Source organism: Cyrtonyx montezumae, unplaced genomic scaffold, assembly GCF_038088225.1.
Source record: "Cyrtonyx montezumae isolate F1298 unplaced genomic scaffold, pur_monq_1.0 scaffold_22, whole genome shotgun sequence".
Taxonomy (NCBI): Eukaryota; Metazoa; Chordata; class Aves; order Galliformes; family Odontophoridae; genus Cyrtonyx; species Cyrtonyx montezumae.
In genome coordinates this window covers 1,426,317-1,453,777 of record NW_027071959.1, presented here as the reverse complement: position 1 = coordinate 1,453,777, position 27,461 = coordinate 1,426,317, and the positions used below count along the sequence as shown (strand labels likewise).

General features: G+C 57.7%; 3 protein-coding genes across 5 annotated transcripts in view; all 3 read right to left on the bottom strand.

The window, feature by feature from the left end:
• Positions 1-11,862, bottom strand: part of DSCAML1 (DS cell adhesion molecule like 1) — a 78,245-nt gene extending 66,383 nt beyond the window's left edge. The window contains exons 1-3 of the mRNA XM_065738417.1: positions 11,811-11,862; positions 5,071-5,388; positions 3,249-3,395 (exon numbers count right to left, since the gene is read on the bottom strand). Of these exons, the coding sequence (XP_065594489.1) occupies positions 3,249-3,395; positions 5,071-5,388; positions 11,811-11,853 (508 nt within the window). The 5' untranslated portion in view covers positions 11,854-11,862. The remainder of the gene's footprint in view (positions 1-3,248; positions 3,396-5,070; positions 5,389-11,810) is intronic.
• A 5,276-nt stretch (positions 11,863-17,138) lies between these two features.
• On the bottom strand, positions 17,139-18,998 carry FXYD2 (FXYD domain containing ion transport regulator 2). The gene is made up of 6 exons (XM_065738415.1): positions 18,890-18,998; positions 18,357-18,395; positions 18,180-18,254; positions 17,615-17,651; positions 17,452-17,482; positions 17,139-17,333 (listed from the first exon to the last, which is right to left on the bottom strand). The coding sequence occupies exons 1-5, from the start codon at positions 18,981-18,983 to the stop codon at positions 17,458-17,460; spliced, it is 270 nt and encodes an 89-aa protein (XP_065594487.1). The 5' UTR covers positions 18,984-18,998; the 3' UTR covers positions 17,139-17,333; positions 17,452-17,457.
• A 2,175-nt stretch (positions 18,999-21,173) lies between these two features.
• On the bottom strand, positions 21,174-27,383 carry FXYD6 (FXYD domain containing ion transport regulator 6). Of its 3 annotated transcripts, none has more exons than XM_065738413.1 (8): positions 27,237-27,383; positions 22,334-22,393; positions 22,180-22,218; positions 22,017-22,091; positions 21,881-21,917; positions 21,700-21,749; positions 21,572-21,614; positions 21,174-21,445 (listed from the first exon to the last, which is right to left on the bottom strand). In XM_065738413.1, the coding sequence occupies exons 2-7, from the start codon at positions 22,389-22,391 to the stop codon at positions 21,586-21,588; spliced, it is 288 nt and encodes a 95-aa protein (XP_065594485.1). In that variant the 5' UTR covers positions 22,392-22,393; positions 27,237-27,383; the 3' UTR covers positions 21,174-21,445; positions 21,572-21,585. The 3 variants fall into 3 exon arrangements, with proteins under 3 accessions (XP_065594485.1, XP_065594486.1, XP_065594484.1); XM_065738414.1 differs by lacking the exon at positions 27,237-27,383 and adding an exon at positions 26,752-27,132; XM_065738412.1 differs by lacking the exon at positions 27,237-27,383 and adding an exon at positions 24,289-24,656.
• Positions 27,384-27,461: the final 78 nt, after the last annotated feature.

Below are 27,461 nucleotides of genomic sequence, written 5' to 3'. Positions count from 1 at the left end.
ACACACACACACACACACACACACACACACACACACACACATCTCTTGGGAGCAAAGTTTTGGAGAAGTCCCCAGGCACAGCAGGGAGCTCAGTGCTGCAGAAGGGCTGACCCTTCCTCCCCAGCCTGCTCCAACATCTCCAGCTCGCTGCCTGCGTCAGCACACCACGGCCCTGCTAAAATCCCTTCCCATCGGGCAGCACCTGCAGGGAGGAGAAGCCAGCGCCACGCATTTCCATTTCTGTGTCACAACAACTAGAGCACGGTGATGCTGAGGCAGCTCCGGTCGCGGATGCAACAGTTTCTCCGACAAATCAAAGCCGCGCGCTGCCAGACCTCGCGTTGCCTTAATAGAGCCGTTCACGCTGAGCTCGGGGCAGCGGCTTCTCCCCGTTTCCCTCCGGGGAAGGGAGAAGAGGCACACGGAAGCGCTGCTGCTCAGCCGCATCCTCCCCGGTCCTCCTCCCACCCCACCCCCAAGGATACATCAAGATTCATCAATAGCAACAGAGTTTGAAATCACAGCCTCGGCGTGAAGCGCAAATGTTGCACACAGCCCCCAGATCCGCGAGCGCTGCTGCTTTATTCTGAATAAGCACGAGCCCACGTTCCACGCCAGCACGCCGAGAGTGCTGCTGCACGTGTGCTACCAGGCTGAGAACGAACAGCAAGATTGATTTGGACGCGAGCACCAGCAAAGCAAATGGCTTTTTGAAAACCCTGTAATTTCTCCGCAACCCTTGACTTCACTAAACACACATTTTTAGACCACGGCACCGTTAGGTAGGCATTAAACAAAAACGAGCTGCACTAATGATGATTTATGTGCAGAATAACCTTCCATAAAGAATTTATCTTTGATTTCGGGGTAGGTTACAGCATTGCCAAGTTAACCAAACCACGCCAGTCACCACCAGAGCCCCTCCTGCAGCAGCACGATGCGCTTCTCCACCATCATTTCAAGACCTCGCCCAAAACAGACCCAGTAGGTGCTCCTGAGAAGGCACACGTGTCAGGAACTGGACGACAGAAGTCAGGCAGAGCACTGGGAAGGCAGCACTGCACCGGTGGGAGCAGCACTAAGGGAGCACAGGGCACAGTAGCAGGAGCACATGGGATGAGCAGAAATCACTCCCCCCATTTCAAGGGGAGACCGTGGCTTGCTATCAGCAAAGCCAGCATCAGCTCCAGCAAGAGCAATAAGAAATCAGCTCCAGGCAGATACTATATTTGTAATCCAACAGCAAAACACGCTTGCTTGTGTTGACTCCGCACTGTAACACAATTTGTATGTTCTGTCTTTAGGGTAATTATTGCTTTAGAATGTTAAAATTGTTCCACTCTAATTAAATCATCATATTAAAAAAAATAATAATCCACCGCAGCGGCGAGCTCGGGAGCAGGCCTGGCTGACATCACGTGTGTGCATGGAGGGCACTGCTGCTGCTCACACACAGCACAGACACCGCTCTGCTCCCGCAACTCCACTGTGCAGCACAAGTCCATCAGAGCACCCTGACATCTCTGGGGTCTCCAGCACTGCTGGGAGCACCCAAAGCAGAAGAACAGGCAGCATCAGAAGCCACCACGCACCAACCCAACGGTGCTCCTCCTGAGCTGCAACTGCTGCTGAGGGCATTTCCATGATGCTGCAAAACCCCATGAAACGTCAGAAAGATGCTTACACAGGTTTGTATTCGAGAAGACTGTTTGCTAAACAAAAATCTCCTTTTCCAGGCACAAGGCTGCTGCAGACACGGAGCAGCTGCCCATCAATGAGCAGCATCCTTCCTGGCTCCTGCCTGGGGAAGACCACGGAGCAAGGAATCTCATGCAGTATTTCATCCTGAGACTGTCAGAAGTGGGTCAGTGCCGGGGAGGAGGGGCACTGGGCCAGAGCCCTGACCACAGTGGGGAGCTGGCTCCTCGCCCCAACTCTGCAGCACAGCGTGAGCTTGGCACCAGCACCAGGATTGGCACAGGGGTTGGTGGAGACACTGCCCCAGCACAGCTCCCAGGTGTCACCTCACAGACCCTAAAAAGGCCCTACAGCAGGAGGAGCACCGCTTCGCAGTGTCCATGCTCCCTGCAAGCCAGCAGCTGGGCTGCACCCCAAGGTGCCACCACAGCCCTCCGGAAGGCTGCTCGTCCCCGTCCAGGTGAAGCACTCTGCTCCCTAATCTCCTTAGGAAACAGCCCCGTAAGGCAGATTAGACCAAATCCCCTCCCATACACAGTCAGCAGCTGGCACCAGGCTGTCCCCTGGCTGTCCCCCGCTGGTGGCAGCCCCTGGGTGCATCGTGGCCAAAGTGGCCCTGGGGGAGCAGCGGGACTTACTGACCTGTGAGCAAATATCAAGCACTGAGCACTCACTTTGGGCAAAATCCTTTAATTCTTTCTGGATCCCCTGGGGAAAGCAGCATCGATTGCTTTACTACCAGCTCACCCACGCTGCGCCGGGCAGCCAGCACTGCCATCAATACAGCCAGGGAGGGAGCCAGGAGGTCACCTCGGCACACAGGGACACTGGTGGCCCTCACACAGCACCTGCTACAGCCCTGTGCTGCTTCTGAGCTGGTGACAACCTGGCAGGACCCAGCACAACACAGCCAGCAGCATCCCCTACTTGACCACACAAGCCTGGGAGGCTCTATCCCACCCAGGGGACCCACTGGGGCAGAACCCTGCTTTCAGAGCCTCCCTTCTTTCACAGAATATCAAAAGCCACGGGGAACTATCCCTTTAAAGGGCTGGGTACTGCTGTCCCCTGTGTGGCACTGCCCACATGGGGGCACGTCCTGCCAAGCAGCTGCCAGGTGCCAGCATAGGGAAGAGATACACAATGCCATTTTCAAGTCAAGAAGCCCGAAATTCAACTCTGTGCCATTCAAAATCCAGGGAAACCAACCAGCTGCAGGTCAGGAGGGGGACAGCAAGGCACACCTCCTGCTGTCCCAGCCCCAGGTGCCACACAGCCACAGGGGTGAGATGGCTCAGGTAGGTGAGAGACAGCAGGACAGGACCCATAGGAGCTCAGCAACACGCAGAGCATCACCATCCACAGCACCAGAAACACCGACGCAGCACATCTGCTCACACCATTGGGCCTCTCCTATGTGAAGCCACAGGATGGTCCCCAGTAAAATCCTTGGCTCTGGCAGCACCATCCTCCACAACAACCAGCCCAGCACAGCCGAGCAGGTCAGGTTATCCACGGATCACGGCACTTCCCAGCATCTGCTCCCTTACCTGGGATGATAGAAACGGTGTCTTTCTCCCAGGACACAACGCTAACGTATTCCTGCACTGAGGAGGGGATGAGGCACTTGAAGACAGCCACGTTTCCACGCATCGACCTTTGGTCCTCCACCCGGACGGTGTACGGCTCCCTGAAAACTGCACAGGGGAGCAGATGGTTGGTGGCATACCAGCACTGGATGGAAGCCCACTTAGTTTTGCTTTAATCCTCCGTCTCCCCCCTCCACTCCCCCAAAAAATAAACAACCCCCCAGCTCAATGGCTGTCAGGGCACCTTGCACTGCTGCTAGACATCAGGAGCAGAACGGACACATCGCTGGGTGCTACCGAGTAACATCTCATTTCACCAGTAGCAAGGGAGGTAGCAGTCACAAGTAAGCAGCCAGCTGTAGGACAGGCCCCACCTGCACCGCTGCCCCCCCGGCTCCCTGCTGCTGATGGGGTGAGGGGGAGAAACGTGCAAAGAAAGGGACACCAGCACCGCAGCAGCTTAATCAGCCAAAGCCTCTTTAATCACATGGAGCAGGGGCTTATTCACGGGCTTTGAAGGCCAGCAGGGAGCACAGGGGCACCCGGCTGGTGCCCACTGCAAGTGGTTTAAAAATGGTTTAAAATCAAGACCAGCATACTTAGTGTTTTCCATTGGCCAGAGGTTTGCCTCATGCACTCACTACTTGTTTTGCCAAAGCTTTTGAGGCTTTTCTCCATTCCTCTTATTTTTAATTGGGTCTCATTTGCTTTCTTTATACAACAGTCATCAGCATTTCGTGTAGTGTGGCCATCACAAAGCACAGGAGATGGTTGGGACAAAGGTCAGCCAAGCGGGCACATAAGGCTTCAACCAATTTCAGGTGTTTCAGAGCCAAAGTGCTTGGAGCCACCACTGCTGGGGCCATCCTGGTGGCCCCGTTCATTGCCCCACTGCACGCTGCCCACTAATTGCACCTGTTAATAGGACAGATGTGGGCCCTGGGCAGTGACAGAGCTCACGAGAAGAGGGGCAGCTCCATGCTGCACAGCCACGTTCACTGCACCCCTACCTGCTGCTGTCCCTCCTCCACTAAGTTGTGGTTTATAGGTAACCTGCTAATGTTGGTAAATAATTCACTCTGGGAAGGGGGTTAATACCCATTTACTCTGCAGTACAAGGTATTAAAATGAAAAAACCCTGTAGTCACTTCTGTCATGTTCCCTCTGCTAGCCCCACTTTTAATAGGTTACATAATGAAGCCATTCCTGGGCTATTAGCCCTCCTCAGCCTGGTCAATAATTTACCATAACGGCTTTTGGAAGCAGCTCTTTGCCATATTCCTCCTTTTTTCTTTGCTTAATAAGCCTTGGCATGCTTGGGCTGGATGCTCCAGCGGGAACAGAGTGGTCTGAGAGGAGCTGAGGGACATGGAGGGTTCTGAGCTACAGATGGATGTGTCCCAGCTCCTCCTGTGCACGATGGTTTACACTGCTAAAGGGAGGTGCAGGGATGCAGCTGTGCCCAGGCCGCACGCCATGCCCCTGCCCATCACTGCACAGCCCTCCCTGCCCCAGCAGCAGACCTGCACGGCAGAGCTTGCTCAGAGCCCGGGCAGGACACAGCTCACTGACACATATTGGCAGCTGCCTCCCATTCGTCCAACTCCTGCTCTCTGGCTGTGCAGCATCGATCGGTGCCCTCACAGCAGGGCAGCACAGCTCATGCTCAGCACTCCTCCGAGCACAGCAGCATGCTGTCACCATCCCACACCAGGTGGGCAGGCCAGGAGACCTGAGAAAAGCTGTTACCACACCCAAGCCCCAGACCCCAGGGAGCTCCTACCTGCTTTAACACGGATATTCGGGCTCCTGATTTTCCCAGCCGAGTTCTCCGCGGTGCAGAAGTAGTCGTTGTCGTGGATAAAGCTATTGAAGGCTGATGGCGAGAAGGGGTAGAGCTGCAAAGTCCCATTGGCATGGACATGCCGGATGTGGGGCACATCGTAGATGTCGTCGCCTGTGGCCAAGTACCACCGAAGGACGGCGCTGGGTGACCCCGCGGCCGGGCAGGGGATCACCACCCCCACTGTGCTGGAGAAGGTGACCTGCTGGATGGAGTCGTTCACAAAGTAGAGGCTGGTTCCAACATCTTCAGCGTGAGCTGCAGAGGAAGCAGAGCCCGAGGGTCAGCGCGGGTGGAGGTGCTCCCCAGCGGTGTGGCCGCCCCAAACGCAGCCCCAGAGCACAGAGAGAACATCAGGGCAGGGGCTGGAAGCATGGGTCAGGGGCCACGAGCACCTCACCACATCCCGATGCCCCCATGCATGGGTGCTCCTCGGCCAGATGTGCAGCCCCAGATGTGCAGCGTGGGCTCTGCACAGAGAAACCGTTACCCAGAGACAGGGGCTGTGCATGCACTGGTGGCCCTGAGCTTGCACCGAGGCACAGCTCACACTGCCCAGGAGCTGCCCAGGACACCACGATCCCTGCAGGAAAGCAAAGGAGGAGACCTCTCTACCCAGCACCCTGCATGCCAGGACCACAAGCTCCCCTTCTCCACCACCACGAGCAAAGCTGCCTGCAGATAAGGACGAGGCAGCCCCCAGTCACTTGGTTCCGTTTTTCTTTTTTTAGCCACACTTTTCTGCGTGGGCAGAAGGACACAGATATAGCAAGCGGCCCTCGGTGGTGTATTAATAGCTCTGCCTGGGAGCACCACTCGTGGTGCTGCAGAGCCAGCACAGAGCGTGCCACGCTGCCAGCTCCGAGACGCCGGGGACCTCCCTGACCCCAATTCCTTCACATGGGGAGGAGAGAACAGGAACAGGGGGGAGGACATCCACCAAGACCCACATCTGTGCCCCCAACAAGCTCCACTCATTCTCAGCCAGGTCGATGGAGGAAAGCCCAAATCACCTCAAGCCCAGTCCTGCTCGCAGCTGTGTGTGCACCCAGCCTTGCTCTGCACTGAACCATAACCTAAAACTTACAAAATGGACAAGTTTCCCCCTTTGCCTACTCAGAGCCCTGCAGTCTCACACCAAGGACACTGCAGCCGTAGCATCACGGAGGTTGGGAAAGACCTCCAACCATCAACCCATCCCCAAGTGCCACATCTACAGAGCTGCACCACAGAGCAATGGGAGGGACTGGCAGCCTGCAAGTTCCAGCCTTGCCACTGCACCCTGAGCAGATTTACAGGCTGGCAGTGGCCATGCCCGCAGAGCAGTGAAACAAACCAGGGCAGGATGCTACCCAACCTGCACCCACCCCCAGCAGCAATGCGAAGCATCCTCCTCCTGCTCAGTGAGGGTTAGAGCTGGAAGGGCGAAGGGTGGGAGCAAAGAGTGGAAAAATACCTCGTAAACAGAAATTCAGATTACCCATGAAGCTTTTTCAGGTCAAAGGGGGAAACGGATTTCTAATAGAAAATGGAAGTTATGGGATTGGCAATAGTTATGTGACAGACGCATGGAGTTAAATCCAGATAATCTCCTTTACCATTTAGCATTGAGCACCATTCTAATTCCATGTTTCATAAAACTGTCTCCAAATCACTGAGAGAGATTAAAAATTTAGAAATAGTGCCGCAATATTTTTAAACCAGAAATCACTGCTCACATCTGGTCAGATGTGCTGACCCTAACCTAAATATCGAGGGCATTAATTCACACGAGCTTGAGAAGAGGCAGCTACAGAGGAGCCCACATGGAAATGTTTCGCCAGGGGAAGTGCAGTGAAGCAGGCACAGCACCAGACTGCTGGTTCCAGCACCGCACAGCGCCCTGCACACAGCCGGACACTGCCTGGCTCACTTGGAGAGGCATGTGTTTTAAGTCATCAAGGCGCAATCTTCTTAAATTGTAGTAAATTACAACCTAGAGGTATTGAAATATTAATATCTCTCTCTGAGCTGGGAGAAGAGAGTCATTTTGCTATCATCCCGCAGGAATATTTACCAGCCTCGATGGCTGCACTTTCCAAACTCGGCTCCCTCTGGAAGCACAGCCACTCTGGGCACTGCGGAGCGATGCACTGTACTAGAAGCAGTACTAGAAGCACTCACTCTAACGAGTGGCTGAGGCAGAGCAGCCTTAAATTGACCCCCGGGTCCATCAGCAGCCACGTGCTCCAGGAGGAGGCAGCTGCAGTGTAGGTGCGAGTCCTGCATGGAAGTGACATGCAGAAATGCCGTCACCTCCCGGATGACAGCCCAGCGAGGCAGTGCTTCCTCACCTCCAGACCTCTCAGGGAAGAGCTGCTCCTCTCTCGTGAATTGGGTTTAGGGCTACTTGCCATGACCAAGTGTGTTGCCTCCATGCAAAGGGATGGGGTCGCAGCACCTCAGAGCAGGCAGCCTCTGGACTGCAAACCCACTGCACCCCACCAGCAGCATATTCCCAAGGCTCCCCCTGGGTTTGGTGCTCCAGGGACCACGGCCAGACAAGCAGAAGAGCTGGATGAGCCACGGGGGCTGCCCAGCCACCAGCTGTGAAGGGCTCTGCCGGGAACAGCAGGCTAATCACCGCCTCGCCACTCATTTATTATCCTCATTAAGGGCATTTGACACCTGCCCTGTTCAAGGAGAAAGTGAAGTGGGTGGGAGTAGAGGTAAGATGGCACGGCCTGACCTTGCCTCCCCGCTGCTGGGAGGTGGGACAGCCCCATCCCGTGCTGCCCATGCGTGGAGCAGTCTTTCACTTTGCCTGGAAGGAGCTTCCATCACCATCAGAGCACTAACCATCTTTCTGCTACAAAGGGAGAGTCCTTGGAGCAAGAAGTGACATCTCCACACATCACGGAAGGAACGGTGAGATACGGGGATGAATGCCCATGGTAGGGTTCCTCCAACACAGCCCTCCCCCCCCTGCAGCACAGCTCACCCATGCAGGAGGTCACCTCAAAGCAGCAGTTTCCAGGGCCAGCTTAAAGCCACAACCCCAGCCAAGTGGCCATGCCCACGGAGCAGTGCCCCCAAACACCACGTGCAGCCCCAAGGGCAGTCCCAGAGCTCACCCCCCCCCCCCCCCCCCGTAGAACCCAGCCCCCTATGGGAGGGCATCCTGCTCAGAGTGCTGCTGCCTGCTCCTTAATGCATCTGCATGGAAATTAAGGCCTGAACCACCTCCAGCTATTGCAGCAGCACCCAGGCGCAGGCTGTAACCCTTGCCTGGAAGGAGCAGTGCTCCCACTGATTTACCCAGCCCCTGCCACGTACAGCTGGTCACCTCCTGCTCCATCCCCCTACAGTGCCATTGCCACCGCCCCATCCCCGGGGGCTGGCACAGGGCCGGGCTTCCCCCAGCTCTGCACCACCTCTCTACTGCCTCCCAACCTCCTCCAGGAGGTAGGAACAAGCTCGGGAAGCACAGGCAGAACCTCTCCATGCCCTCCAGCAGCCCACCCTTGCTTCTCCAACAATACCCAAGACCCAAGGGGACATCAGTGACATAACCAAGATGGGTTGCAGCAATCTGCTCCCAGGGACGTGGGCCAGGTCCGATGGACAGAGGCACAATGAGGCCACATACACCCACTGCTGACCTTCCTGCAGAGCCATCAGCCCATCATTTCCAAACCACAGCTGGCACGCTCTCTTTAAGCACAAACACAGATTTCTGCCCCCACAGCCGACAGGTGAAAGACAAGGGAGCAAGCATGTCCATAAAGCAAGCCAGAGGAAAGCAGCTCGCTCACCTCATCCCTTCCCCTTTAAGCTGCACTTGCTCCCTTCTCTCCCACGGAAATGAAACCCAATGGCCCCTTCCAAGAGGCAGCTGCTGTGAGCAGAGTCAGGAAATGGATCTCCAAAATATTTGGTACAGCTCTGCTAGCAGGTGATGATGGCAAGATGCAGATGGCACACGGTTGGGTTTGTTTCTTAACCATCTACAAGCAGGGAAAGAGAAACTGATGACATTATAACACACAAATATGTAGCTGGCTTTAACTGAGATTTCAAAGACAAGAAATGCTGTGGACCCAAGGCAGCCACTGCATAGCTCCTCATTACAGCACGCTTTGCATCTACTGTGACAAGCGAACCCCTTCCTCCTTCGTGCCCCCCTAGGAAGCTGCACTCGTTAGCAGCCTGCTTATCTGGGTGTGAGATGACTTCATGCGATCCAAAGCACAGCTCAGAACTCACACTGCCGTGTCAGAAGGATTCCTGCCACAAAGAGACGCTTCCAGTTTTATCCCCGCTCCGTCAGCCGCTTCAAACGAGGACAGTGCTCCTCACCACTCCACTCGGGACCATATGGGCAGAAGGGCTGCATCGGAAAGGCACCCCACACCCGCAGCACTGCCAGGCAGCACGGCCCTGGCACCCGCAGCCTCTGCTCCTCCAGAGAGCAAACACCAAGAATATAGGGTTGCCTATATCAATTTCTCATCCAAAAGCAAGAGCAGCCCTAACCCTACGCCAGGTGCAGGTAAGGGCTCCGGGCAGGTTGCCACTGTGGCTCCCAGTGCTGGGAAACGTTGGCTATCCATGGGCTAAGAAACGCCAGGCATGGCGAGGGCTCAGCGCCGCAGCCTTCTCATCCGTGCATTTAATGAGGCTTCCATGTTTCATTTCAGAGACAAACGAGCGCCATGCCACGCTGGGGGGGGCTGAGATGGAGAAGAGATTAAATAATAAAAACAAAACCCCACAGGCTGCATAGTCCACTGCACCCAACACGGGAGCACGGTGCAAATCTAGTGCCAAAAATCAAGCACGAGGCAGAGGGACCCAGCAAGGGATGCCCTCCCAGCTCAAAGCCTCCGCTCCTCATCGCACCGCTCACACCACGGTGTCACATCACTCCTTCCATCCTTCCTGCAGACTCCACTGCACCGTGCTCTGCCAGCAGGGCAGAGAGAGCCACAGCCACCACCACATCCCTCAACTTCAGCAGTGCCCTGGATCAAACGTTTATTTGCTTTCCACTCCTCCTCGAGCTCTCGTTCTACAGCGGGAACGTATTAAAAGGTTGTGCTCTGGTGCCCAGAAATATTAAGTGCCTGAAAGGTTTATCTTGCATTAAGCAATTCATTTTTATTTTTTTTAATGCCATTATTATAATGAAACTTCCCATTGTACTGCTGTCCTCTCTTTGGAACCGTTTCACTTTAACACTTTCCATCGCCGCGGATGCTCAGTGCTGAGGATACGTTTTATTCCCCCTCCCAAATAAAAAAATAAAAATAAAAAAGAGAAAATGAGGCCACGAGGAGTTGTGCTAATGGAGGCTTTTAATTTGCACTTCTCAGAAGAGATAGCTCTGTGGGAAGAGATCCTTTTTCCAAGAAGCTGGGGCTGCAAACAGGGATGGGGTTTATTGCCTTTGCAGCTCGTTATTTTGGCTGCTGGGGGCAGGGAATGCTGGGGTCCTCGATGCTTATTTGTTTCCATTCCCCCCCCCCACCTCATGTAGCACGGTAAGAAATGCAAATGTAAGCAAAGCAGGCGCTGGCACATTCAGCTCAGCAGATCCCAAACAAAAGCAATTTTGGTTAAAGCTCCCAAACGCAGTTTTAGCCCAGCTCTAATAAAGCAGCTATTCCACAATTAATAATTGATGGAATAATTGATCACCGGGCAAACAGACAGGATGTCCTATTAAACCTCGGTAAATATTTTTCATCGGATCAGCACTGAGATAGATGTGCAGTTCCACAGGCAGCAGAAGTCTCGTGGAAGGAGACAGCTCCGTTCCCCTTCATTTCTTTCCCCTCATTTCCAAAAATCCCTCCCCCCTCCCTCTCTTTGCTGCTCCCAAATGTCAAAAAAAAAAAAAAAAAAAGAGAAAGATAATTAGGGCAAATGTCATTTCACATCCCCCAAGCACACCACAAGGTGGGCACTTCCCCCAGCCTGCAGATGGAGCGATGGATGTCCAGAGAGGTAATTCATGAGGGAGGCACAATTACAAATTCCCACGGAGCTGGAAATGGGCAATTCCTTTATGTAACATCGATTGATTGTTGTAACGAACGCCCTGCGATTTAACTGCCCCTGCTCCATGCGGCTCCTTGCCTTTCTATTTTAATTGCATCTATAGCAGACTCGGTTTAGAGTATTACCTCCATAGATTTGGATAGCATTCACTTAATCTCCAACTTTAAATTAATCTCTAATCTTTAAGTGTGCATCTCTCCTTGACACACTTCTTCCACGATCCCCCCCACCCCCCTCTTTCCCAATCCGATTCCACATCAAACCACTGGCTTACACTTAATGCAACATTCCTAGAGGGAAGGACGTGATTTTTAAAGCATCGCTGGATCTACCCTGCTCCAAGTAGTCCCGGAAAAGCGGGCACGGCGGCACAAAGCTCCCCGAAGTAGCGCTGCGGGGGCCGCCGTCCGGGGCTGGCAGCGGGGATGCTGCGCCCGACGGTCCGCACGTCCCAGCGCCTTCGGGAGCCGCACCGACCCGCGCTGAGCATCCTCCGGGGGCCCGAGAGTCCCGGAGCACAGCGCAGCCAGGAAGGGTGGGAGGAGAGGAGGAGGAGGAGGAGGAGGAAGAAGGGGGGGGGGGGGATCCGAACACGGCCCGAGGGAGCCCACCCCGCCGCCCTCCCCGTGCGGACGTACCTTTCCGCAAAGAGTACAGCAGGAAAAAAGTTACCAGCCACATGCCATAAAGAGCACCTATGGCCCCGGGGTGCGGCGCAATTGCGGACGGTGCGGTGCCCCCGGCGTGCCGCGCTCCCTGCCGCCGCGCTGCCAGCCAGGTTGAGATGCCCAGAGCCGAGCTCGCAGCCGCTCCTCCTCCCCTCTCCCGGCGAGTGGCGTCGGGAGGGTGGGCCGGGCTCCCGCGCACTCCCCGCCCCCGCGCCCCGCTCCCCGCCGGGCCCCTCCGCGGCCGCGGGCGGACACGGCCCGGGGCTGAGCCCCGCAGCTCGTCCGGAGCGCGCTGGGACGGCCCCGGTGCCCCCCCGCGTCCGACAGGGAGCACATGGCTTCCCCGCGCTTCCTCGGGCCGGGCCGCGTTTTGGGAGGGCGGCTGGTGACACCCAGCCCTTATGCAAGCAGGGGGTGTGTGCTCACGCACACCCTTCCTCTGCCCACCCCGGCGCTGAGCTGAGGATGGAGATGGGGCTCTCACCTGGGCGAGCGCGCAACCGCACCGCCCCGCACCTCCAACCGCCCCGCGGCACCAGGGCTGCACGCCCGGGTTAAGTGACAGCTGGGCCGTGCCCGTCACGCTCCGTAAAGCTGAGCCGTGAGCTGCGGAGCCAGGAGCACAGCTCCATCCTCTGCAAACCTCAGCTTCACCTCTGTACAGAAGGGTTTCCCTGGGGTGAGCTGTGTCCTGGCCACGGAGCTGCTCCTCGAGGCAGCGTGCCTTGCTCACCCAGGACTTGCAGCTGGCAGTGCTTCTCCTCCTCCTGGAAACCTCTTAGCAGCCCAGGGACAGAATCAGGTAATCAGGACAAACAGCTCCAGCACTCAGTGATGCCATAAGATCATCAGGCCTAGCAGACTCCACTGGGACAGCATCCGTCCAGCCAGCACTTACACACCAGGCCATGCTGTATTTGGGGGTGTATTTAATCCAAGGATTAATTTAAGCCTTGTATTTTACTCCCCAACGTTATTCACACCGAAGCCAACTTGCCTGGACCACTAGAGAGGAGTTCAGGATGTCTTTTCTTGGAGTGACTACAGAGGTTTCTCTTTGCTTTCCAGAACAGCCTTTCCAGCCCCAATTTGCTGAGAAATAAACAGAAGATTGAAGCAACAATGAGTCAAAAATATGCACTGTCTTCTTTAAAAAGAAAAAAACCAAAAACCAAAAAACAACCCACAACTGTTTAGATTTAGAAGAAAACATACCATCTCCCAGTGAAAACAATTAGAAATGCAGCTCCTTGGCCATCTTCAACCTGCTCCAGCCCACTGCAGTCCCATCCTGTTTGGGAGGGCTTTGGGAGAGCCAGATACCTCTGCCCCTGAGGTGCCCCTGGCACAGTGTGCTGACACCACAGCCCTTCCTCCTCCTCCTCTTCCTCCTCCCTGAGACAGTGCTTCATCATTACCAGCACTGCTGGGATCCATCAACCCCCACACAGCACTGTGTCACCACGTGTGGGTGTCCCCATGTGCATCCCTCCCACTGCCAGTGCTCCCCACACCCCAAAGCTCTGGCTGACAGCCACCCTGCACCCCCCCCACCCCCACCCAGGGAGTGAGGTGCATTTCTACCGCCTGCTCCACCCGTGTGCAGAGGTTTGCTGACATCCAGCAGGGAAATTGGTATTCAGGCCCATACCCAAGGCCATGAGCAAGCCCCAGGCCCAGGGGAGTGCCAGCCACATGCCAGGCATCTGCCCCTTCCTCGCCCCAGCAGCTGAGCAGAGTCTGCTGATGAGAACCTTCCTTCTGCTACCAACACTGCTGGCCCCACGTGCAGCTCCTGCCCCCTGCAATGCAGGGCACTCACTGGGAGCCTACCCCTGCGCTCTGCCCCCCACGCAGGGACACGAGACCTCCCACGGTCCCACACGTGAGCACTCACAGAAGTGTTGGTACATCTCCTTCGCGTGAGATCTCAGCTCAGGGAGCTGTTACCCTGCTGACAGCCGCCCTGCTGGCAGGCTGCGAGCATCACACACCTCGTACAGCCCCTCTGCTCCAGGGAGTGCACACGGGAGGGATGACACACTTGCGTCCCACTGGAGGAACTGCTCTGCCTGAAGCAGCCCTTCCTAGCCGTGATTTTTCTGCTCTGGAGTTGGACAGCATTTACATGTAGAGGCCCTCAAGGCTCTGGGGCTGCAGGTGCCCTGAGTTTTGTGCATCCCGTTGTCTCACTGGATGCTTTTCCCAGTGTGTTTCACCCACACACAGCCTGCATGCAGGCACAGAGGAGCGCTGGGGAAAGCAGCCTTGCTTCTGCCTCACACCTACGGTCACAGTCGAGGACCTCTCACAAGGAAATAACACTCAGCCCAGCTCACAGCCTGACCCCATGTCCCCCAGACAGCCCCCAGACAAATCCCATAGAGGAAGTGCTCATTAAAACAGCAGGGCTACTTACAGGATTTCCTCAGGACACTTCCGATGCAGTGAGGGGCTTAGCCTGACAGCACCCCTGCATCTGGGGAGGCAACCCACTGTGACCCCAGCCTGCCACTCCCAGGGGCCCTACAAACAGCCTTTGTCCTGCACAGAGGTCCCTAACACTGTCCTATTGCTAACTGCACGCACAGAGCTCTTAGAGCCCCTGGGACTAATTGCAGGCTGGGCTGCGTGTGCACCTGAGCTAATTGCATGCACCAGGATGTTGAAAGAGCAGGCACACCTCGAGCCCCTTCTCAACACGGGGAAGCAGCAGCAGGCCTTCAGTTCCCCAGGGATGGCTTGGTGCTGGACTGCATCAGGGAGCAAAGCCCCCACCCTTCTCCGTGCCTCAGTTTCCCTGGTGGCAGAGGGGAGCGAGCAGACGGGCAGCAGGAGGGCTTGCAGCTGGGTGCAGAGGTAACACCTCGATCAGACCGAGAGCAGCGGGGCAGCGAGCTCCGGCAGCTCCGCGCCTTCCGAGGGATGCTCGCAGCCGGCTGAGCCGCACGAAGCCTGGCTTCTGCCTCCCCCTAGTGCCGCTGTACGGAGCGGCGGTCTCGGCCGGCAGCAGCGGGGCCCGATCCGCTCCGAGCTCCGTCTCACCTCCAAACCCGTCCGGAAAGCACAGCACAGCAAGCCCACCGCTCCTGGCTGCCCGCTATGGGGCTCAGGGCCGGGCAGCCGCCCCAGTGTGAGTGATACGCCCGAATAACCCCTACTCCGGAGCGTGCCCCACAGGGAGATGAGGGCTGAAACGTGATTTGTTTCACTTGGGAGGATAATTTCAGCCCGTGGAGTGCTGCTGCTCTGGCAGATGCGCTGCTGGTGATGGATGCGCTGCCTTTTCGGGAGCAGAACAAAGGCAGAGCGAGGCGTGTGGCTGGCTCCCCGCCAGCCCGGCCCCGTCTCTCCACATCGTCAAGTGTTCCTCTTTGGCTCCATTAGTCACCATTTGCTGCTCTCCTGTTTTAGCTAATGAGGAGACATTTTGCATTCGCGTTTCCTCCCGGGCCAAACGTGTCCCTGGTACTGATGGAGGAGCAGCGCTGGTGGGCACCCTACATCCCTGACTGCTGCCCCGATGCCTCAGCTCTCACATTTACGGTGCATTAAGCACCAAAACTGTCTGAGCCCATCGGAGCACCTCTCCCCTTCCTGTCCATCCAGAGCCTGGCAAAGCAAAAGGTGAATGGTGCCAAGCTGCTCTGAACCAGACGCCTTCCTGGAGGAAAAGGAAACTCCATTTGTCCACTGTATTATTTAACCAATCCCCTTTGTGTCACAGAAAAGATTTACTCTGAGCAGATTAATGGCTCAAGGCGGTGTGAGAGAAATCCCCCAAGATTGCCTGGTTCAGGGCAGAAGGAGAGTGCCTGCTCACCAGGGCCAGCAGCTCCTGGCTGCCCCACAGGGTCGCTCCTGTGGGCACCCCCAGTGGGGTGAGCAGGGGGGACAGGAGGCTTTTGCTGGGCAGTTTTTGGAGAAGGGCATCCGAGCAGGAACGTGGTGGCTTTATGGTGTCCCCAACCCATGGCACAGTCCCTGAGCCCCAGCCAGGCGTGCGAAGGGCTGTGCGAGCGGACGTGCACACGTGTGTGTCTGCAAGCCGTGCAGAATAATGCTATTAATGCCATCTGGTGCCGAGACACAGATCCCCCTGCTCAGGGAGCAGGCACGGCTTTTCGCTCCCATTAATCTGCTCCCACTGCTCAGGGTGGGTGTGCAGGGGTCTCTCTCGGGGGCTGGTGCCAGAGGATGTGTACCCTGAAGGGCACAGCTGTCCCTGAGCCACGGTACAGCCAACAGTGGGGAAATGGGAGCCTGGAGGGCACGTGGCACAAGTGAGGGTCCTTGCCTGTGCCAGCTGCTCTCCTGGCTGCTGCACCCTCTGCTCCTTCTGCAGCCACACTGCACTGAGGGGTCTGGGAGCTGCAGCAGGGAGAGGGGTCAGGGCTGCAAGCAAAGCCCTTGGCTCGTCTGTGCTGCTGCATGGGAGCTGCTCCCCTCTGATGAAGGGCTCTCGTTCCTGCTCGAGCCGTGCAAAGCTGCACCGAGCCTTTATTAGTGGGTCAGTGTCAAAACAAAATTATATTTCAAAATAATCTCCTTACCGTGTTCAATAAGCACCTCAGATTATACAAATTGCGCGGATTTTGCCTAATAACCTTCCCCCGCTAATCCTATTTTACTGTCAGTGTCTGACCTCAATTTAAGCCCAAACGAAGCAGGTGAGGCAGTTTCTCCTCTGTAACAGCATGGGTGGGGGGGCAGCACCGCGGGGCCCCGCACACAGCCCGGGGTCGGAGCAGTGGGGCACAGCACAGCCCAGCACAGCACAGCACAGCAGCTGCACGCTGCACAGCGGTCGCTAGGTGTCTGCCTCGGTCCGGCACAGACGCTCACAGCGAGCAGCACGCCTCGCTCACCAGTTGCAAGAGAGGGATGTTTTGGTTTGCATCCAAAGACGGGAGAGGCCGTGAAACCGACGCAAAAACCGTGCCCTGTCTGTGCGCAGGAAGGATGCTCGGAGCAAGCAGTCTGAGATAAGCGAACGCACAGACAGCTCTTCCCCAACAGCACTGCCCGTGTGTGTGCATGGCACTGGGCACAAAACCCAGGCAGGGTGCCCCATGGGGAGGGTGTGCTGAAAATGTGGACCCCGCAGCCCTCACTCTGGGCAGGAAGGCACTGGAGTGTCCGAGCTCTGCATTCTCCTTCCCTCCATAGGACCCAGTGCAGATGGGGTTACTCTGTGATGGGGGCGTGCTAGGTCTGTGTTGGAAGATGCCTGCAGGGCAAAAATTCATTGGTGCTGGGCCAGGAGGGTGGGCAATTCAGAATGCCTCGGGCACAAAGTTTAACCTCTCTCAGCTGGAACTTTATTAGCTAAGAAACACTTGCTGGATCTACCAGAGGGGAAAGCACGAGGGCAATTAATGTTCTGGCCTCACCCGGGGTGAGCAGGGTAATGAATGGATGCACTGGAGCGGGGCAGGGGTGGCCCTTGGCAAGGACTTCTCAGCTTTATGAAGCTCTCCTCCCACAGCAGCTCTGGAACTGGACGGAGACGGATGGGTCATCATGCATCAGGGACCCGAGGCAGGTGCCCATGTGGCTCCCAGCATTGCCCTGAGCCATGCAGCCCCAGGTGCCTCCCCCTGCAGCCTACCTGCAGCTACAGGTCCTCCTCGTTTCCTTGTCTGTGGATGGAAAAGCGAGAGGAACTGCGTTACGCTGGGCAGCATCATAGGGAGGAAAGGGAAGACAAGGTGGTCCCATTCTTCGCAGCCAGCAGGAGAGGTGGGGCTGCCTTAAACCCGAGCCATACCCACCTCCTCTTCTTCTTCCCTCCACAGTGGAACCGCTGGCCTGGGGGCGAGAGGAGCAGCTGAGGCTTCTTGTGCCCATGGCCCCCTCCCCATTCCCTGTCCCGATGAAGGCTGCAGGGCTGTCCCCCCTCTGAGCCCCCACTGACTGCTCTCCTGGGCGCCCGTCCACCTTCCCAGGCTGCTCCTATGGATGCAGGAGCTTTGCTTATCTTTTTCCCTAATGCACTCGGGCAGTGTCCCTGCACACCACTGTAAGGGCAGCTTTGTGGGGAGCCCTGCACACTTGGCACCGCATCCCCAGGAGCTGCAGAGGGCTGTGGGATTGCTGCTTTCTCCTTTGGGAAATGTCAGAGTTTTTCTCTGCTATTTTTAATGACTGACCTTCCCTCTGAAGCCTTTGACGCTGGCAGGGAAACACTAAATATTTACACCGTCTCCTTCCCAACTCGCTTTGTGCTGGGAGTTGGCCTGGATGGAAACTTCCCAGGCAGCTGTGGGTGATGTCCACCCTGGCAGCAGGACTGGCACCCGGGGAGCAGAGAGGAGCCCCGTGCAGGGCGGCACTTACTGAGGATGATGAGGAGCCCGACCACAAAAGCCACGACGGCGAAGATCAGCCCCCCATTACGGACGGTCTCATAGTCTGGGGGGGAAGAAGGGAGCTGCAGCATCAGCCTGGGTGTTCAGGAGGTGGGCTGCCAGCCCCCCCAGCTCACAGCCCCACACCTCATGGGCACCCACTTACCGTAGGTGAACCTGTCCAGGCCCTGCTCGGGCGCTTGCTCTGGAAAAGAGAAAACCCAGTAGGAGCCTGAGCCTGGGAGCTGGGCTCACAGGGGGTGTCTGGGAGGGAGGGAGGTGAGGAGGGAAAGCTGAGAGCTGTGATGAAGAGTGTTCTGACTTCCTTCCCATTCCAATCTCCTGTTTTTCATCCCAACTCACCGTGCGTTCCCAGGATGCGTTTGCAGGATAAAGACTCGAGCTTCAGGTGAAGCTGCACTCGGGGACCTGGAGCACCGAGCACTGCCATCGCAGCTGTGCCACCACGCGAGCCACCTTACCTGACAGCACATCTCTTGGCGAGGAGAGCTTTGGCTGCAGAAATCCCCTCCAGAAGCCGAGTGCTGTCCAGTGCTGGTTCCCCAGAGGGCTTTGAGGACCCATCCCTGCACCTCCCCCAGAGGGAGCTGCCCCCACCCTGTTGGCAGGAGGGTCCATCCCTGCTCCCCGTGCTGCAATGTGCCCCTGTGTGTTCCCCACTGCCCGCAGCTCCCTTACCGTCCCCCATCGTGTCGGCGTGCTGTCCAACGGGCGTCTGGCACTGGGAGTGGGCACCCAGGGGAAAGCACGGTAATTGGGAGGCAAACCTCATTAAACATTAACGACCTCGGTGTAATGTTTATCGCAGTCACGAGGGGAGGCCCAAAGCTCCCGCCTGCCTTCGGGAGGGAGGGGAGGGCCTGGGCAGAGTGTCCCTGTCCCAGCTGGGTGGAGGGCTCAGGTGCTGAGCGGGAGTGAGAGAAGGGTGACAGCGATGCCAGGTCCCTGCATCTGTGTCCCAGATCTGAGCCCTCAGCCATCACTGAACTGTCCCACGGTGCCCACTGCACCCCAGTGTGGCATTGCTGGTGCCAGGATGCTGCACCCCTCCCCAGCTGTGCCACCTTGGTGGCAAGGCAGGCTGCCAAGCAGGCTGCTCCATCCTGTTAGCCCTAATCTCACCATCAGTGGGAGGGAGCCCAAGCTGCTCAATGCTGGGGGGCTGCAGGGAGCCATTCCCGACAAGGTGACCACCCTGGACACACCTGGGGCTCAGCTCCAGCTCATCCCATGCCCCAGGAGGAGCACACAGGACCATCCACAGCCCAGCATCACTCAGCAGCTCTCACCCAGTGCACCAGTGGCTGCAGAAGGGATGTGCCCTAAAGGCCAGGGGACAAAGGGGCCCTGTGCCCACACTGCCGGGCTCACTGCTCAGGCAGCTATTGACTCTGGCTATTGTTGAAACTGCTGCTGGCTGCAGAAAAGAGCGCAGCACGGAGCAAGCTCGGAGCGCCTGCCCGCTGCCAGCACAAAGCCGTGTCTGTGCTGCCCGGGGGGGCCACTACCACCCTCACCAGGGAGCCAGGCCGGCTGCCACGCTGCCCAGCACAGGGCACAGCGTGGGAAGGGCTCAGCCCATGCTTTACTCCACTCTTGCCCCCAGCCCCTGCACACTAAGCAGCCAGACACGGGTAGAAACGCTGTTTTATTCCTTTCCCCCCTAGATCACAGCACAGAACACACCAGCCCTTCACCACAGCAGCACGCTCGCCTATTTAAAAGGAAACACAATAGCTCAGTTTATTTTACAACAGTCAAGGTCTGGCCGTTTCTACACAACCACGGGGTTTTCTTTGTTTAGTGTTAACACCAACAGAACGCCACAGACACCACGGGCACTCCAACACCGACACCGGGACACGCACACAGTGACGCATGGGGCTGGAGGGCATGGGGGGCTGTGCCCGGGGACAGATGGAGCGGTGACAGCCAGGAGGGAGGGACACAGCACACAAGACCCCTCTCACAGCCTCCAGGATGCAGAGAGCTTTGTCCCTGCGCCAGCACAGCAGCAGGTTCCCAATGAGGCTCTGCATGGACTTAGAGAAGCCACCGGGAGCAGTGGGCTCCACACAAGGCAGTGCCAAGCCCTGAGCATCGCTCCCTGCTGCTACAGAGTCCTGGGGGGGTGGGGGGGGAGGGACACACAACACAAAGCTGCTGAGGGACACGGACAGAGGGAGGGAATGTCCCTGCCCTTCCAACTGGAGGTGACAAGGGCAGGGGCTGAGCTCAGCGCGTGCCCCGTTCGGCCTGCCCAGCTCCACTCCAGCAGCACGCGGAGCGTCGGTGAGGAGCAGTTTGTGCTGGCTGCTGGGGTCACAGCACAGCCGCCCTCGTTCACAGTGACACGGGATTTCACAGCCCTCTCTGCAGCTTGTCCTGTTGGGTGCAGCACGGCGTGCTGGATGTAACTGGGGAGTGCTGAGAGGAGGAGATGGGGGCTGTGGCAGGGGGCACGCAGCCCTGAGCCCAGCACCGTGGGGCACCTGCCACAGCCCAGCCCTGGCTCTGGGGCCTGGGGGATTATTGCTGAATGAGGTGACAGTGCTGTGCTCCCTTTCCCTCCTGGCCACGCTACAGCTGGGTGCGGTCTCAGGACAGATGGAAAAGCCCCCAAAATGCTGCTGGTCTGTGCCAGCATGCCAGATGGGGGGAGCCACGTGTGCTTGGTCCCAGCCTCACCATGTACACGCAATGTGTTGGCACTCAGCAATTTCCCAGGGGCCACGGTGCTCAGGCTGCAGCAGGATGCACGCACCACAGCCAGGGCCATCCATGCCCTGCAGCTTCCATTGCCAGGGCTGGGAGAGAGTAGGGGGAATTGACGCAGCACCATGGAGGCACGCAGTGCTTCACAAACACCCACGATGCTGCTCACCCCCTCCCTGGTCCCTGCAGGACCCAGGGCAAGCCAGGGGTCCACCATGCCCAGCCCACAGCACGCTCACAGCACAAGGAAGGTGAAGAGAGAGTCACTATTACAACATCAGCAACAACTAGCCCTAGAGGTAATGGTCACCTTACATTAACATACACAGCACTGGAGGCAGAGAGGACGGTGAGTGGAGTTTAGTCGGGTTAGTGGACAGAGAACCGGTGTTGAAGTACAGAGGGTAACACAGACACAGCAGCTTTGCATCTCCTCCAAGGGACCTGTTGCTGCAGGTTCAGTTTCCTGGCAGGCCGCTGGCACCTGCAGTCCGAGCATCTGTCCTCAGGTCTCTGGGTCTGCGTGCGGAGGACAGCAGGGTCAGCTGGGCAGCACACTGAGAGCACACACAGAGTGGGGGCCCTACAGCTCCCCCTGTGCACAGCCCCGTGTGTCCCCCCTCCCTTCCTTCCCAGTGGACTCACTGCATGGCTCTGCTTCAGTTCTCTGCTTTCTGTGCTCCCGTTGCTGTAAAGAGAAAGCAGAGCAGTTTGCAGAGCCTGAACAAAGACTTTCCCCTGCCCAGAGCACACACGGCACAGGGCAGCCTTACCATTCGAGGTGATCAGGTTCTCACCCTGAGCCTCTTCATCCCCTGGAGCTCTGCAAGGAGAGGAGCACAGTGAGAGCAGCTGGCACAGGGTGCAGCACACAGGGCACACAGGGGAAGGTGACCTGGGGGCATGCACAGCTGCTTTGGCACCCAGAGCTGTGCAGCAGAGCACCTCACTCACCTGGGCTTCTGGTGAAAACTGCACCTGCATCTCCTGCCTGCAAGAGGACAGAAATACCATGAGCATGGCTCAAGTGGGGATAGGGTTTCCTGATGGCTGCCCCAGCCCAGCCCGTGAGCACTGCTCCCCAACTCACTGAGTATGAGGAGGATGCCAACGGTGAACAGGACCACGGCAAACACCAGCCCACCAATCCGCAGGCTTTGGTAATCTGTGGAAAGGAGAGAGACTCATTTCAGCTGGGCTCAGGGTAGGGGAGCATCTTCTGCTCCTCACCTCACATTCACAGCAATGCTCACCATAGTTAAAGGGGTCCTCCTCCTTCTCTTGGGTGCCCACTGAAAATAAGCAGACAAAGGGCATAATGTCAGCATATTGCAGCGTAAAAAATGCTCCCCTAACAGGGAGGGGACTGCCCCTGCAGGCTGCTGTGCACAGAAGCACCGTACCCACCGTCCGCCGTGGCTGCCGACACCAGCAGGGAGCACAGGACGATCAGCGCTGCCTCCATGGCTGCAAGCAAGAGGGAGGAGTGGGGTCAGTGCCCAATGACAAGGACATAGGGAGGGCTGCCCACCCCAAGCAGGAATGGGAAGGGTGGCAAAGCCCCAACAACCCCAGCCACAATGCCTGGTACCACCACCATACCCCAGCTCCAACACCTGGCACCATCACTATGCCCACCCCCAATGGCTGGTGCCATCACCATGCCCAGCCCCAATGCTTGGTGCTCATGCTCCCCCAGCACTTCACACCTAGCAGGGGCAAAGGATGTGCCCTACTAGGGCAGGAGTGGTGAGCTGAGCATCCCTTTGTGTGGAGCTGTGAGCAGCCTCTGCTCTTCTGGGGTCATAACAGGACCCCAGGGGTGCCAGCCCTGCTCCTGGCACAGATGTCACCACATGCAACAGGGGGAGTGCAAGGGCTGCGATCCCTCCATCAAGGTCAGCACTGCGTCCTTCACCCAGAGCATGCTTTAATTTGTCCCAATTAGCATAGCAATTACATTCTCACAACGAGGCCTGTGACCCTGGCACTCGTGGCTGCATCTGGACCCCCTCCCCCCCCCCCACCACCCTGCAGCAGCAAGGAGGGACCACGAATAACCCCAGGACTCTGTGGCAGCTGAGCCCGTCCCTAACAGGGCTGGGAGGTGCTGAGTACAGCAAGGAGCTCCCTGCACAGGGCTCCTGCTCACACACCTCCACAGGGACACTGGGGACCCCACACCCTGTGCACTGCTGCAGCCTCAGCTCCATGGATGTGGCTCCTCCAAGGGACCAGGAGGGCTGAGGTAGGTCTGACGCTGCCCCCCAACCCCTAGCACGCTGCTTGCTTGTGCTCTGTTGCTGCCAGGCAGTCAGTCACCAGGCAGCCAGCAGCACAGCCTCACCGCTCTTCATCTCTCTCAGGGTGCAGCAGGGACACTCCTGGAGGTGAAGCAAAGAGGTGGCACCACACAATGCACTGGGGGGCACAGAGCAGGGGACGTCAGCTCCGGGCGCACCGCGAGGGCTCGGTGGCCATACATGGTGCTGAGCACAGGAAGGGTTATCGGCCCTGCACAGCCCCGATAACACCACACCACAGAGCTGCCACAGCTGCTGTGCTGGGTGAGTGCCAGTAAGAAAGGGGCCCACAGCAGAGCAAGAATTTGACGGATGCGGATCCCTGGCATCGGGCTACACAGCCCCTTACAACCTGAGCTGCCTTAGGGACAACGTCTGTCCCAGCAACAGGCACAGGGTCCCCGGACCCCCATCCCTCTGCTTGGAGAGGTTGGGTGCCCAGAAACAGTGCACAAAACCAAACCCAAGAAGCCAGGGAGGATTGGAAACACGTTTCCGCAGCTTCATTTATTCACGGCACCAAGTCACATCCCATGACAACTCACGTCCTTCCCTCCCTTTTTGCATCCTGTCATTTGGAAGCAAATGCACTTCATCTGAATGCCGGAGGGTTTCATTTCCCCCCTCGTGCAGCTGCTGCTGCCTTTGTGCAGCGCGGGCCGTGCTGCCACGCCGCGGTGTGCCACTGCCCAGGCAGCTCCCTCGTCTGCTGAGGCACGTAACTCTGGATAATTACCAGGTTTTAGGAGCGTGTACAATGAGCCCAGCAGCTGGTGATACAGTAACTTCTAGTTGCACATTTCCCTGTGTCCTTTATCTCATGGCCTCTATCTATTTTCAGCGCGGGTGGACAGCGCCGAATCAGTGCCGTTACCCGACAGGAGGCTGCTGGGGGCACGTGGACATGGTGCAGACCCCCACACGGGCACAGGCACTGCTCAGCCCTCTGCTCACTTTGTGGCTTCTGGAGCTGAGCACGGCAGAGTTGAGCTTTTTGCCAAGCCAAGCACACAGCACACATATGCTCTTTGTTTTTCTAACTCCCTTCTGGAAACTCACACACTTCTGCACAGCAAAACGTCGCTCCACACACGTTAACCACCAGGATTGGCAGTGGCCTCACTGGGAAAACAAACACCACATTCTGGAGTGCAGATGAGCCCATTTCTCCTCCAAGGCAGCATATGTTTTGCAAAGCATCGCAGGTTTTTGGGGTTGTTTCAAGCTGGCCCACCCACTTCTTCATGAAGCTGAAGTAAAGTGAGAAGAGCAAACATTGCACGGGGTTTGCCTTCCTCCCCGCCTGCGCCGTCAGCCTGGAGTGCTCAGGGCTGGAAGGTGCTGCCCACTGCCCTCCATTCACACCGGACCCAGGGGTGTCCTGTACGAAGCACAGCCACTGAGCAACGGGGGCCACTCTGTCCCCCTTCCCCTCCACCCCAGCACTGGTGTTAAGCTGGAGATCCCCGAGCAGCGCAGCCAGGCACTGTGTAAACCTCCATGCAGGGGAGCACAGAGTGCTGGACACGTGACTTGAATCAAAACATGTGTTGTTCTTTTGTTTATTTTTTTTCCTGTTAAAATGGACGGATCTGCCGTAACACATGGAGAGCAGCGCGGGAGTGGGGCAGCAGCACCCACAGCTCTCCTGCCACATTGCCTTGGGTCAGCAGTTTTAACAGGGAACACCAATTCATGTCCCCACCACCAGCCCATCCCCACCTCAGGGATAAGGGTGGCTGAGCAAGAGGGGTGCCATGCAGGCAGGGGGCTCAGCATCAGCACCCCACAGGGCTCCAGCAGCAAGGAGCAGGGCTCTGCCTGTTGGGGAGTAGAGCCAAGGTGCTCCCACAGCACCCAGTGGGGTGCAAAGGCAGGGCTGTAGCTGGGGAGAGAGGAGAGTGGGGAAATCCCAGGCAGGAAGACCCAGCTCCCTGAGGAGCTCCCCGAAGCCCTGCCAGGTCAAGGCGGGTACATTTGTGACAGTCTCCAGTCTTGAAGCACCCTTTCCCTTTTCGTTGTTTTGCATAGATCAGCCCTGTCAAGTCTCAGCCATCACCGCCCAGTTCCGGGCAGCCTCCCTCCATTGTGAGCCCTGGGGGCATCTCCTGGAGATCAGACCTAGTTAAAATCTCCAGTTTCTGTGCAAAGCCCCCAAGACCATGACAGCAGTGCTCAGTTGCCCGAAGCATTTAAGAGTGTGCATGTGTGAATGGACATCTCCAGCTACGCAGAGACTGCTCTTCTGCCATCTCACGTCAGCATCAATCTGGCTATTAATGTGCCTGTCGTGGTGCCTCTTCTTTCTAAATGAGAGGGGAGGAGGATTTCCAGCCCCCACCACTCCGACATGGACAGCACTTCCCAAATTTGGTGATGATTCAGAGGCTGGCCGGGTGGAAGACACAACCAACCTGCCTAACTTCAAGCTGCCTCTTGTGCATATCTCCCCAAAGCAGGGAGTGTTCAAGGGAAACCCTCTCCAGGAGCCCCGAGAACAGACTCCTGCAGACCCCATGGACCAGCCCTGACCCTCTGTCTGCTCACAGGAGCACACAGTCACAGGGTATTGCTGCACACAGACAGCCAAGTCTCTTCCTGCACCCTGAGCTCCAGCCCGCGCACCAAGCCTGCCACCTTCAGGGTTTCATCCAGCCCTGAAGCACCCAGGAACCCGCAGCCAGCTCCTCCTGCTTGTTCTCTGCTCATTTGCTTAACAGATAACCAGGTGCTGTGAAGCTGAAATTTGCAAACACAACAACTCTCGCTGCACCTCAGCCATACCCCGGGCTCTGCTCACTGCGTGGGGATGGCCGGGCACCAAGCACAGCTCCCTGTGAGCTCTGCTGCCAGGCTGCAAGGAGGAACACCAGGCACAGGATGTCCTCTTGCTGGCCTGCACAGCAGCTGCAGAGCTCAGAGGCTCTTATACAGCCCAGAATCACTCCAACCTCCCAAAAGGCAAACAGAGCACACAGCTCTGTACACAGCTCCCAGCTCGCTGCAGCACGGAGCGCATGCAGACTTCCTCCACGCTGAAGCCTGAACTCCTGACCGAAGCGTGGCTCTACGCAAATGAGAAGGGAGCTAAAATTAAAAACACCAACGTGAAACACGAGCAACACGAGAGGCAGTGGCAGGCAGCCCTGCTCCCGGCTGGGACAGGGTGTTTCCTGGCGAGCCAGCTGCAACAGGTGGCCCCGCTCTGCAGCGATGGCACTTTCTGCTGTCAGCACTCCCCATCCTCACGCTGCCCCCCAATGCACGGGCAGAACCCTGGAGCTCTCTTCAATGCAAACCAGAGATAAATCACTCCATGGGGCTGAAAATCCCGATGGGTGCAGCGGATGGCTCTGTGCCCACAACCACGTGTAGCTGCTCCTGTGGGGCTGCTCCTTCACACTGCAGAGCTTTTTCACATCCACGCAAACCACCTGTCACTTTCCTTCCCACGGAAATGTTCCTGCAAGATCCGAGATCCGCCACATGGACTCTGATATCTGGGAAGCACTAATTACACACCCGGCGACACGCTCTTCCTTTCCTCTCGTCCGCCTTCCCAGGATATAAAGCACTCGACTGTTTATGCATTGCCACGGCGTTACTAAAATATTTAACAACACGAACCTGAACGTTGCCAAATATTTGGCGAGGAGAAGCCGCCTCCCTTTTCCTCGACGGCTGCACGGAGCGCAGCGAGCAGGGCGAGCCCGATTCCCCCCACGGTGGTCCCCGGCGGGGATGGCGATCCGCTCGAGCATCTTCCCAGCACGGGGGGCTGGTAACCAGGCAACGGTGGGATGAGGGAAACCACGGTACCCGGTGTTGCCATGGCAGCCGCCAGGCCGGGGATGCGGGCGGCCTCGAGGCGGGGGGCGACGCCCCGGGCACCCACCACGCCGCGCCCCGACGGCACGACGGATCCGAGGTACGGCTCGGGAGGAGCACCCCGCGGCCCCGCAGGACGGCCCCCTCCCCACCAGCGGGGCCGCGCCCGCCGCACTCACCTGAGCTCTCCGGGCCGGAGCGGGGCAGCGCAGGGCAGAGCCGGGTGGAGCGGGGCTGAGGCCGGCGCTCCCCGCTGCTCCGGGCGCGGTGAGCCGAGCCGGGCCGGGCGGTGCCGAGCAGGAGCCGGGCGGGCAGCGAGCGCAGCCAGCACGGAGCTGCACAAAGCGAGCGGGGCGGGCCGGGCGGGCGGTGCCTGCCGTCGGGAGGGGCGGCGGCGGGGGGAG

Bases quoted from the DNA above. Each gene is read 5' to 3' on its own strand.
- FXYD2 (XM_065738415.1), bottom strand. From the start codon at position 18,983: ATGAGGTTTGCCTCCCAATTACCGTGCTTTCCCCTGGGTGCCCACTCC. The intron at 18,396-18,889 runs GTAAGGGAGCTG...TCTCTTTTCCAG, and splicing joins CGCCGACACGATGGGGGACG to AGCAAGCGCCCGAGCAGGGC. The intron at 17,652-18,179 runs GTAAGTGCCGCC...TCTCGCCCCCAG, and splicing joins CGGGCTCCTCATCATCCTCA to GCCAGCGGTTCCACTGTGGA.
- FXYD6 (XM_065738412.1), bottom strand. From the start codon at position 24,475: ATGAAGAAGTGGGTGGGCCAGCTTGAAACAACCCCAAAAACCTGCGAT. The intron at 22,394-24,288 runs GTGAGTTTCCAG...TCTTGCTTGCAG, and splicing joins GTTTTGCTGTGCAGAAGTGT to CCATGGAGGCAGCGCTGATC. The intron at 22,092-22,179 runs GTGAGCATTGCT...TCCTTTCCACAG, and splicing joins GGAGGACCCCTTTAACTATG to ATTACCAAAGCCTGCGGATT.